The 13,062-nt window shown below is 33.8% G+C and overlaps 1 protein-coding gene across 7 annotated transcripts in view; it reads left to right on the top strand.

Moving 5' to 3' along the window:
• LCORL (ligand dependent nuclear receptor corepressor-like) overlaps positions 1 to 13,062 on the top strand; it is a 178,623-nt gene that overhangs the window by 136,830 nt on the left and 28,731 nt on the right. For all 7 annotated transcript variants that reach the window (XM_010860205.1, XM_010860209.1, XM_010860207.1 and 4 more), the window contains one exon: positions 8,043 to 8,136. In XM_010860205.1, the coding sequence (XP_010858507.1) occupies positions 8,043 to 8,136 (94 nt within the window). The remainder of the gene's footprint in view (positions 1 to 8,042; positions 8,137 to 13,062) is intronic.

Genomic DNA, 13,062 nt, shown 5'->3' with positions numbered 1-13,062 from the left:
ATTCTGTTTCGTGGAAGGATTACATTATACTTATCTTCAGATATACATGCTCAAGCTAAAATTGTGCACTGAATCTTAATTTTTGCTTAGGACATACTCCTAGAAGTGAAATTGCTACTTCAAAGAGCATGCATAAAGCTGTTAGAAGTCAAGATAGTAGAGGTAGGTGACCAGAGGAGATACAATGGGGAGGGCTTCAGGTTGACAGTGGTGATCTAGTTGCTATTTACAGCGAAATGTTAAAAATTCATTAGACTGTGTACTTACATTCATTCTTGTTGTGAATGTAATATTTCAGTAAAAATATTTTTAAAACTCGTAGATCACCTTTGGATGAACATGATAAGGACTAGCAAATCTAAAGTTTTCCATTATAATATTGTTGTACTAAGCATACATCCCACATTTTTAAAGTTTGGTTGAAGGTTAAACTTACAGAGTATACACTGTAATACTTGGTATAAACAAAGAATGTTTTACAAAATATTTTTCAAGATGTTGACTTTGAAGCCTTTTGGCTTTGATTTGGTGCTTAAAGGAATAAGTGAAGAAAGAAAAAAGAACTACAATGAAATTCTAAAATGGCTTAGGGTGGAAGTGCTGAAATGTTGTTTAATTTTACCAGTAATATTTCCTAATTATGGTTAGTAGTAGTACTTTTTATATCCTAAATTTATTACAAGCACTTTTTTATGATTTATTTTGTCCCTTGTCATTATTAGTAAATAGTAGGTGAATGAATTCTATGAGATTTCAGCTATGTAGGCACTAAATAAAACACATCGAGAAAGCAGTAACTCTTCCCTTTTAAAAAGTGTGTTTGATGTGCAGAAGAAGGCAAATGAAGGATGGAAAAACCAATATTAAAGTTTAATTGATATCCTGCTCTAATGCTATATTGATTATTTCCCCTATGACTCTAACTCAATGGTTAAACAAGTAACAAAAACAATTTTAAAATAAAATTTGGATAAACTCAAGTGATTGCTTTTATAGTTTGGTATTTTATTGATAAGTTTGTAGGGTTTCTTCATTAATATATATGCTCATTATGGCAAACTTGGGGAAAGGAGAAAATTAGCAAAATTATATTAAGTGTGAATATTTATATATATATAGTGCAAATATTTATATATGTTTGTGCTTACATATATTTGAGATTTTGGTATACCTTTGTACATAAAAGCATTTTCTTGTTAAATGCTATTTTCTTAAGATAGATGTTTAGAGGAGTGTGAACATTTTTAAGATTTTTGATAGCATATTACTAGATTATTTCCAAAATTGTTGTGTTTCTGAACTGGTTATATGTGATGGTAGCAAATTTATTACATCATTACCATTGTAACTTGACTTTTTGAAACATTACATAGGTTAGATATTGTAGTTTAATAGAGTAATCAGAGTCTGGAATAACTGCCTGAGTTTGAATGACAGTAAGTGTAACTGTGTGACCAAGAGCAAGATAATTAACCTCTATTTCACTTTCAGTTTTATCATTAAAAATTGCAAATTAAAAAAACTTATTTTTATATTGGGACGTGTGAGCCCTAAGAGGGGTTAAGACATATAATGCTCTTAGAGTAACACTCAAAAAATATTATAGTTTTATATATGTAGATTTTTATAAGTTCTATTTTCTAGAAACCAGTTAAATATAAATATTTATATTTGAAATCAGGGGAATCTTCTAGAGAGTACAGTAGAGAAAAACAAGAAAGATCTGAAGGCTGACTAGAACAGTACATCAAGCGGCCAAAAGGATGACCTATTTAAGGAGAGATAAGAAATGATCAAAGACATAAAGTAGAAATAGTGTTCAGATATTTATTAAAACTATTAGCATAGATTTGCATCAAACATCATAAAATGTTAAATAGCATTGATTTGAAAGAAAGTTTTGTGCTGGTGATTAGTGTTGTTATGAAATTTAATTTGGAATATTTTTTCCTTGTCCAAACAGCATAAAATGTACATGATAGTTTGTCATTAAAATTCACTTGGCTTCATATACTAAATTTTATTCATACTTACATCTTTAATATTGATGATGATACATAATGTATTATTGAAGGTCTTTTAAACTCATGTTCATTCTCAGTATGGCAACTGGAGATCAATAGTATTGTGAGGAGTTGATAAATACATTTTTAACATACTTAATATTCATATTAAGTGGTTAATGATCAGCAGTCTTAAGATTTCTGAAGAAAATCTGTTATTATTAGAACCTAACGAATACAGAAATGGATTATTAAAAATCATTCTGAACCTCTAACTGAATGGAGTTTCTGTGTAAAACTAACTTCTCTCCCATATAAGATATCAACTTCTTCACTGTGCTGTCATTTTCAACTGGCTGAACAAAGTTCTTTGATTTCATGATAATTTTGTCAGTCAGGGTCTGCTGTATGCAGGATTGATGTGACAGAACTGGGCAAGCCATTGCTGAGTCAGTGAATTGGTGTTTACTGAGGTACTCATTTCAGGCCTTGCTTAGAAGTAAGTCTAGTGAGAAAATCAGCCAAATAAGTATACTTAATTAGATATAAATTGTAAGTAAATCCTAAAAATAGTTACTAATTCCCCACAGTACTATTGAAGTTCAAGTGCTAAACTTGGCAAATTATAATAACATGTCATAAATGCATAAATACAAATAGAAGCATACAAAGAGTACTATGGGAATATGAAAGAAGGCTGGGGGTAAATTAGGAAAATCTTCTTTGAGGGGATGATGCTAAAGTGATATGTAGCCTGGCCAATAGAGCATAGAGTGTACTTAGACGAATGGACAGAGAGCAGCTAAGGCATGAGAAAGAATGGTGCCCTTGGAGGAGTGAAAGATCTGTATTATGTGGATCGCATTTATCTTCTTTTTACAGATTCTTTGTCAGGTATTTGCAGGAGAATACAGAACTGAGAACAGTTTGTAAACAGAAATCCAAACCTTGGTTTTGGAATGTGAATTCTAAAAAAATTAACCCAATAAAATGTTAATACTCAAGAAGTTGCTTAATTTGTTCATGGTTTCAATTTTTCAAACGCCAATTTTTTTTTAATTTTATTTTTAAACTTTACATAATTGTATTAGTTTTAAAGTTATCTGGTAGTGTCATGTATTTAACAATTACCTGACCTTGTTGATAGATTACACCAGCCTCTCTCTAATTCTGTATCTTTAGCATTAATGTTTGATGAGAAATAATTGTGTTAATGCTCAGACTACAACCAGTAAATGGAAATAATTTGTTTATTATTTGGAAAATTTTCATACATAGAGTAAAATGCAGTGTAATAATCATGTTCCTGTCACTCAGAACTAATAAATGTGTTACTTGATCATATTTACTTCTAGTATGTTTCCTCTTAAGGAACTGTTCATCCTTTTGTTTATCCTTGAAAGCAACCTCTGATAATATGTATTTGTGCATCTGTAAGCAAAACGGTTCTGTGTGCTCTAGATATCCATATAAAAGCATATATCAAATGTACTCTTATTAATTTACTCCTGCAACTTGCTCTTCTTACTTATCAGATTAGCAAAAATTAAAAATCTCAACACCAGGTGTTGTCAAGGTTGTGGAAAAAAGTTTTAGTAATATCTACAGAAGTTCAAAATGTATACCGTCCAGCGCTGGCATTCCTAGGTGTGCATCTCAGAAAAATTCTTCACATGAATACTAGAAAACATTTAGTAGTATTTTCACTTCAGAATTGTTTGTAACAGTGAATAAACTGAAGCAACCTAAGAACCTACCAAAAGGTGAATGGTTAAATAAATTTCAGTCTCTTTCTGTCCTCTACTTAACTTTATATTGCCCTGCAGCATTTAGCATAATAGATGTTCAGTTTTTATCCATCAAGTTAATTATTAGTACTTTGAATGTGTACGCACAAAACAATCTAGTTATGACGTGACATCTCCATTATGAAGGAGTGATACTGATAAATGTAAATCAGCAACAGGAGCAAGAAAATGCTCTTTTTGCCATTCCTGATTTTTTTTTTTTTTTTCCTCAGTCGTGATTCCCAAGCTATTTTTCCTCCTCTCTTTTTGTTTTTCAAACAATCCTTGGGGTATTTAACGTTTTTCTAGCTCTTGATCTGCAGCCCTCATGACGGAAAAAGGAATTGATACCAGCAAAATAACTTTAGGTGACAAATTGCTAATAAAAAGTGAGATCTTTTTTATAAGTAACATGGAAAGCCTAGTTACAGAGAAGGGGTTATGGAAAAAAAAGCATTCTTATCTGCATCACTGTTTAGAGTTCCTAAAGAAAGTGAATCAGATATATAGTCCTGATTTGAATAGTTTCTCTTAAAGATGAAACAGATCTTAAATTTAGTTCCTCCTCAAGACTGAAATCAGCTACCAATCCAGCAGTCAAGGAGCAGTCCAAAAAGAACAATACCTTTTTGCCCTAGCTTGGGAGCTACCTATGACTCAGGCAGTTAAGATTCAGCCTGCAGTGCAAGAGACACCGGTTCAATCCCTGGGTCAGAAAGATACCCCCAGAAAAGGAAATGACTGCCCACTCCAGTATTCTTGCCTGGAAAAATCCTATGGACGGAGGAGCCTGATGGGCTATATAGTCCATGGGGATGCAAAGAGTCAGACATGACTGAGTGGCTAACAGTTTCAGTTACAGGGAGCTACAGCCTAGTTAGCAAAGTTAATGTAAAGGAGAGAAGAGGAAGAGTTCTCAGCACCTCTTTTTCTTATTTGTAGTTAGTGGAATAATTAACCTTAATCATATCAAAAGTGTAGAACTTAAAATTGGAGAAATTCATTAATGTATTCTGGAACATTGACAAGGGATAACACTTATGAAGACTGTTTTATATGCTATAACCTACATAAATGTATTTTTGTTTATGAAATATGTCAGGATTCCTGACCTTGAGTAATTCAGTCTTTTGGGAAAAAAAGGTCCGTAACTCAAAAATTTCGTGAGTGTGTCATTAAGTTTTATAGGATGCTGTTGACAAGGGTGACATTAAGCTTCTACTTGGGTGGGGCAGGGGTGGGTCTGAATCTATAAAGAAAAGTGGAAAGAGCATTCTAGGCAGGGGGAACCATGCACTGGATGTTTTAGAGACGTGACACCACATAGCATTTTTGATGAATTGCACATGGCTTAATTGCTCAGTAAGTGTGAGCATTGAGATGAGTTGTTGACTAAGAGTAAGATTGAGCTGAATGGATAAACTGGGGCATTTATTAGGTAAAGAGATCAAAAGATACTTCATTTAATAACTTTTAAGGTAGTATGTACCATATACTTGGAGAAGGCAGTGGCACCCCACTCTAGTACTCTTGCCTGGAAAATCCCATGGATGGAGGAGCCTGGTAGGCTGCAGTCCATGGGGTTGCTGAGGGTTGGACACGACTGAGTGACTTCATTTTCACTTTTCACTTTCATGCATTGGAGAAGGAAATGGCAACCCACTCCAGTGTTCTTGCCTGGAGAATCCCAGGGTCAGGGAGCCTGGTGGGCTGCCGTCTATGGGGTCGCACAGAGTCGGACACGACTGAAGTGACTTAGCAGTACCATATACTTGTCTGCCCAGTCTTTTTATCCTTTCAATCTAGGCTTTGTAACCTCTAGCAATAACTGAATTTCTACTTCTAAATTATTTTCAGCAAATACCTAACTGAACACTTACTGTGTATCAGCCACTGTTGTAGGGAATGGGGCTACATCAGTAAATAGACATATTTTCTGCCTTCATGCAACATATTGTCTGGTGGCTAACACTAGTAAGTAAATAAGCAATTAAATTATGGCCTTCTAACTGCTAAATAATATAGGTAAGTGTTGCAAGTATAGGAACCTACAATGACAACAAAGTTCAAGTTGTGTCTTGAATGATGAGTAAGATTTGGTGCTTCCCAGGTGACACTAGTGATTTAAAAAAAAAAAAAAAGAAAACTTGCCTGCCAATGTAAGAGACCTGGTTTGATCCTGGGTTAGGAAGATCTGGTTTTATCCTTCCCGGAGAAGGAAATGGCAACCCAACTCCAGAACTCTTGCCTGGAGAGTCCCACAGACAGAAGAACCTGGTGGGCTGCAGTCTATAGGGTCGCACAGAGTTGGACACGGCTAAAGCAGCTTAACCCACATGCACAGGATGAATGTGAGGATAGGAGGAGAGGATTAGGAGACTTCTGGGCAGAGGAAACTTAATTGAAAGTGTGAAAGCCTAAAGGTGAGAAATAGCATATCAATTTCCCAACAGGTTTCTCTGTTCCCCCCACAGCAGATTAATCCTTTAAAAAAATTACAATTGTCAGTCTTAAGTTTAGAATCCTCCAGTGGTTTATTGTGTCTTTCAAAATAAAATTCAAATTTCTTGCCATTGTCTACAAAGCCCTATATGATCTGCCTGGTTTCTGATCTTAGCTCTCTCACTCTGGCTTATTCCATTGCAGTCACCCTGGCCTCTTTGCTATTCCTCATATTCCAGATATGATTCCATATCATAGCCTTTGCACAAACTGATCCTTCTATAAGCTTTCCCCCAGATAATCTGCTTGGTTGTTACTTTCACTTTGTTCAGGATTGTGTTCAAGTCAAAAGAGGCCTGAATTGATAATACTCAATAAAACAGCAGCTGCCTTAGGCCTACTCTCATTACTTTTATCAGCTCACTCTGCTTTATTCCTAAATAGCACATATCATCAGCCTGAAATATGGTTATGGTGGTGGTGGTGTGTGAATTATCTAACTAGATTGTTAAGAACCATGAGGAGGTACTTTATGCATTTTTAATTACTGCTTTCCAAATTCCAAATTTCCAAATTACTGCTTTGCACATAACTGAATTATTTTTAAACCTAGATGAATTTTTTGGTATAATTTTTAAAACATGGATTTTTCTTAAAATGATTTTTTACAGCTTTTTCAAATTTTTAGGTATCAGTAGAAACACATTCCGGAGAAGGCAATGGCACCCCACTCCAGTACTCTTGCCTGGAAAATCCCATGGACGGAGGAGCCTGGTGGGCTGCAGTCCATGGGGTCGCTAAGGGTCGGACACGACTGAGCGACTTCACTTTCACTTTTCTCTTTCATGCATTGGAGAAGGAAATGGCAACCCACTCCAGTGTTCTTGCCTGGAGAATCCCAGGGATGGGGGAGCCTGGTGGGCTGCTGTCTATGGGGTCACACAGAGTCGGACACGACTGAAGCAACTTAGCAGCAGCAGCAACACATTCACCATATGTATTGCTGTATTTTAAATTCAGTTTATTTTTATTCTTGATTTTGAAATTTATCAGATTAACAACATATCTGAGTCACTTGAAGTTTTGTCTATGTAAATTCAGTATTATAATAATAATAACTACACTTGAGTAAGAAATACATAGGCAGTTGTTTTCTAACAAGCTACTTTTTCCTAAAATGTTATTTTATTGTGTCATCATCTAATCACAGAATAACCACAATATGTTACATAGTCAGTGATTCAACTGTTGTACATTTCAGTTATTTAAAACAGTAAAATTTTATACTGTGAGCTCTGAAAAATAACATTGGTTGAGCGTAGAGTCATAGATTACCTAAAGTATGTTTTCCACATATGAATAGTCCTAGTAAATGCTAATTATCATTCTCTTATTCATCCTATTTTCTATGCTCTTGGTTTAGTTAAACATACATTATTCCCACTTACCCAAAGCATCATCTGGGTAGCCTTGAATAGAAAACAGTCGTGTTTTTTATTGCATAAGCAATCGAGTGATTCTTCACTACAGAAGAGAAAGGTGAACAAGGGTGGATTTTGAACAATTTTTATCTAATTTCTTCATATCACGGCAATGCCAGCTCTTCCTCTGTTCTTTTTTCCTATGTAGTGCCTTCCCAGTCATGTTCTGTTGCTAAAAATCATAAGATGAGTTGGTAGTGGCCACATATCAAATACCAGTATTAATTTTTAGGTCATTAGTTAGTGGATCATCAAAATATGAAATGTTATGATATAAGGATTACCTATCTGTCACAAATATAAAGTTTTTTCTCTTGCAAAAATTATAGGGGATGGAGTGTTAGATCTCTCTACAAAGAAAACCAGCATAAAATCTGAAGAGTCATCCATATGTGATCCTTCTTCTGAAAATTCAGTGGCTGGGTAAGCAATATCTAGGAAATATAATTTAGTATTAATATAAAATTAAGCAGAGAATTCTTCATACTACTCTGAATAGACTGACATATATAGTTTTCTTCCAGAATTTTTGTCACTCATAAATGTGTGTCTTTCATACCTTTCATTTGTCCTTTCTCTTTCTTTTTTATTCTTTCTGTTAAAGAAAAGTTATCAGAACAATCACCAAACTTTAGTTCATGTTACTAAAATGAACTACCAACTTAATCATGGAATACAAACTAAGAAGCAGGACGAGTAGAGAATTTTAAATTCAGTATTTAGGAGGCAGTTTTAAGAAAAATATGTAATTTCACTATTTAATTTTTTAAACAATCAACTAGTTTTAAAAGTACTATACTTACTAATTCTTATAACTAATTTACAGTGCTTAGAGTTTTTTCATTGTGTTTTAGGTGTGGTGGCAGACTTAATATATCTAGTAATCACCACAGAAAGTCCTTTCATGTTTTGAAAGCTGTTTAATTAATTAAATCATTAATAGTGAAGTTCTGTTGGATTTTTGGAATTTTAGGGGGGTAACTTTTGCATCTTCCATTAACAATTTGCATAAGAAGCTTTTTAGTAACATTTAAATCTCAGATACAGAGTATAATTTGTTTCAACTAAGGCTGTAATAGCTTTTTGAGTGATGAGGTATAAAGAACTTTCTGTTAAACTTTGAAAGTTATAACGATACATTCAAAATAGAAATAACATGTATAAAATCTAAAAGTATTTTACCCAATATAATATATCTACTTGTTTCAAATTTTAAGTTTTTATCTAGAGAAAGATATGGGGTGTTTGTGTTTGGAAATATTCTTACTGCTACAAATTTCCTTTAAAGGGGTTGACTCTTTTATTACTTGTTTAGCGGTAACGTCACGTTTCTACTAACAAAAACTCCTTTAGGATTTGGGTATTTTATATAATGGAACTCTAATTGTAAAAAAATTATGTGTTGCTCTACAAGCATCTGTCAGAGGAATAGCAACATCATGAGAATATTTTTACAAATACTGAGTTAGGATTTTATGTTCTTGGAAGGTCTGCCCGTTGAGGCCACGTATGATTGACACATTGTCCTACCAGGACTGTAGCGTTTGCTTTGATAAGGAGTAACTACTACGTCTCACAGACTTAAAAAGTGATGTTACCTAAGCAAGGAGTATAATAAAGGAGTGGACCCTCCCCTTCCATAGCTGTGTGAGAGTCTCTCATGCATCAGTTTACCATCGTTTCATTCCATCCATCCAGGAGACTACACAGAAACAGAGAGGACTATGTGGAAAGAAGTGCTGAGTTTGCAGATGGTTTGCTCTCAAAAGCTTTGAAAGACATTCAGTCTGGAGCACTGGACATAAATAAAGCAGGCATACTTTATGGCATACCTCAAAAAACTTTACTTCTCCACTTAGAAGCCTTACCAGCAGGGAAGCCTGCATCTTTTAAAAACAAAACTCGAGATTTCAATGATAGTTACTCATATAAAGACAGTAAAGAAACTTGTGCAGTGCTGCAAAAAGTAGCCTTGTGGGCAAGAGCTCAAGCAGAGCGCACAGAAAAAAGTAAACTCAATCTACTTGAAACCTCAGAATTAAAATTCCCAACAGCTTCCAGTTACCTCCATCAGTTAACTCTACAGAAAATGGTTACTCAATTTAAAGAAAAAAATGAAAGCCTACAATATGAAACACATCCTACTGTACAGTTAAAAATTCCTCAGCTACGAGTAAGTTCTATTTCAAAACCACAACCTGATGGTCCTGGTCTGCTGGATGTTATGTATCAAGTTTCCAAAACCTCTCCAGTCCTTGAAGGATCAGCCCTCCAAAAACTGAAAAATATACTCCCTAAACAGAACAAAATAGAATGTTCTGGGCCTGTAACTCACTCAAGTGTTGACTCTTATTTTCTACATGGGGACCTCTCTCCTTTGTGTCTTAATTCTAAAAATGGAACAGTTGATGGAACCTCTGAAAATACTGAAGATGGATTGGATCGAAAAGATAATAAGCAGCCCAGGAAAAAACGTGGCCGTTATCGGCAGTATGATCATGAAATAATGGAAGAGGCTATTGCGATGGTAATGAGCGGAAAAATGAGTGTTTCCAAAGCACAAGGAATTTATGGGGTACCTCACAGCACTTTAGAATACAAGGTAAAAGAAAGATCTGGAACACTGAAGACTCCTCCGAAGAAGAAACTCCGATTACCAGACACTGGGTTATATAATATGACAGATTCAGGGACTGGCAGCTGCAAAAACAGCAGCAAGCCTGTGTAGATTACTTGTTAGGAAAACGTTTGTATGTGCGTGAGTGCGTGTATGTGTGTTTGCGTGTGTATGTGCACAGGTGTGTTTTTGTGTGTCTATATACACACATGTGGGAATTACAGATGCTCACTCTGACAGGAGACATGAAATTTTACAGTTCAAAAACCACTTACATGCCTTTTGAAAAAAAGTTTTATTCAGGGTTTTCACTGTGGACAGAATTATATAGTTGCTTACTTAATTCTGATAGTTTGTATTTAATCCTTGTATAAATAGGTGAAAAAGATTCAGGTTTTCTTTAGTAGTCAATAGCATAAAGCATTGTGGGAAAACAAGTAACTGTCAAGTGAAATATTTTTATTGGTGAAAGACCACTCCAGCCATTCAGTTGAACCATCTTTTAATGGAAATATGATATTACTAGTTTGTAAGCATTTTTGCATAACATACTTACATTTATTGTAAGTATATGAAACAACCAGTCAAAGTTTAAACAGACAGCTATCTCCACACTAATAAAAATTAATATATACAGTATTAGTACACTACAGTGCATTCTATGAAATATGAAATGCACTCAAGTGCATCCATCAGAAATAGAAAACCTTAAATGATATGTATAATGAAATTTAATATTTATCATTTAATAGTTGATTTAGCAGGAAGTTGGGGTTTATAAGGTATATACTTTAAAAAAAAACTGACACATAGTTAACCCCAGCAGCTATAGAATCCTTTAATGTAAGATGGAATACTAAGAACAAAAAGTAATTTAAATTTAATTATTAAAATAATTTAATTTTGTTTTTCATTTGAAAAATAAGCTAATGTGTAAGGTTAGAAAAGAAAGTTGGAATGCAGCTTAGAGCATGTTTATAATGTGCACAGAAAAAGCTTGAGAATGATAATTTTGGTTTAAATGTGCTGGTTAGTTGATGTTATGACTACTTTAAATTTTAAGGATTGTGACACACTCCTACTATTGAAAAACCTCAGTGTAACTTTAATATATATTTGCTGCTGTGACATTTCAAAACATTTTCAGTTTATCAAAATGAATTACAGATTTCATTTTGGTGGGCGATACATTATCATTTTGCTAATAACCAAATTTGCAGTTTGTTCAGGGTCTTGAATAGATTTACAAATATTTAACACTGAAGCTGTTTTGAACTTTCAGTAATGTAAACTCTCTACTAATTAGGTAGTTAGAAGCTGGGCAGTGCATTTTAACTTTTACTAGACTCATGAGAAAGACCAGTAATTTTGTATAGCAGTTTTAAAATGTGTTTCAGAGTATCCATGTTGGATTTATGGAGTACGCAGTTTTAGTGGTAAAATGTTATAAAGCATGTGCCTCCATAGAAAGAATGGGGATTTGCTTCATAAATACAAAATTCTTCGAGTGCCCCTTTTCTCTGTTAAAATTCAGGTTCTGATCATTTTTTCTAAGCCAGTTTTCCTAAGTCCAAAAGGAATACTTAAAGCTGAATAAGCAAATACGTGTGTTTTTACACTTGTGTTTGTGTGTATCTAATAATCATATATACATATAATACTAAAGAGATTTTCAGCTATTACATTTAAAAACTGCTTACATATGTTTAAAGAAACTGAAGAGTAGGAAACTACACAACCAAGTTGTTATTTGGTCTCTCAGATCTATACTGAACCCTCTTCAGCTATTAAAGTTACTTGCATACTAGGATATGAATCCTCTTGCTCTTTTTTTTCCCCCAAGAAATTATACATAATAGATTGCAAAACAGCAGATGTCAGAGTCATCTTTCTTTTTAAAGAATTAAGCCATATTTTGTGAGGGCCAGAACTTGGATTATTTAATATATTTCCCCTCCGCCCCCCCATTGAAAAATGAAGTTAAAGTAAATGTTTCAACACAATTTTATTGACCTCTTTATACAGAACTTTACCTGCAAAAATTGGGGGGTTTGAATGCATTACATAATATTTATATTGTATTGAGCTTTTTTATTCCTCACACTATATTTACATTAATAAATTGATTGAGAAGTTTATAGTAAAGGGATACTTACAGAACACTTTTATATCATTTAAAAGATGACCTGACCAAAAACTTTACAGGATTCATAAAATCAGGGATCATTTTGCTATTGACTTCACAGTGATCAGTAGTTTTATAGGTAATATTATAGTTAATTTGCAGCATTTTAGTACTCGTATTATTTATTTTTGGTCAGAAATAGTAAATTAAATATTTTTTGATAGTTTATAGGTAATGATCAACCCATAACTTTTAAAAGAAACAAAATGTTTCTAATTATTGAGTTAACTTTTGATTATACAAACTAGGAAAGGCAGGGAAATTTATGGGTTCCTCTTCTCCCCAGTGATTCTTTTAAGGTGTTCTTTATGTTTAACTTTCAAAGTACTTTATAAATTTAGTTACCAGTTGCTACTTGTTAATTGACAATTTTCTGAAAAATCCAGTTTCAGCAGACTTTTAGTGACGGTGAAAGCAATCCTTATGTGCTTTCTACTTATTTGAATGTTCCTCAAGTATTTTATATTAAAAAAAAAGAAGGAAAAGAAAAAAACAGTGCCTCTGTTTTTAGAAAACTACTGCTCAGTAAAGTTGTTTAAACCATTTC

This window comes from Bison bison, unplaced genomic scaffold, assembly GCF_000754665.1.
Source record: "Bison bison bison isolate TAMUID 2011002044 unplaced genomic scaffold, Bison_UMD1.0 scf7180017864464, whole genome shotgun sequence".
Lineage (NCBI taxonomy): Eukaryota > Metazoa > Chordata > Mammalia > Artiodactyla > Bovidae > Bison > Bison bison.
The sequence above is the reverse complement of the archived record's forward strand: the minus strand, read 5'-3'. Positions and strand labels throughout refer to the sequence as shown.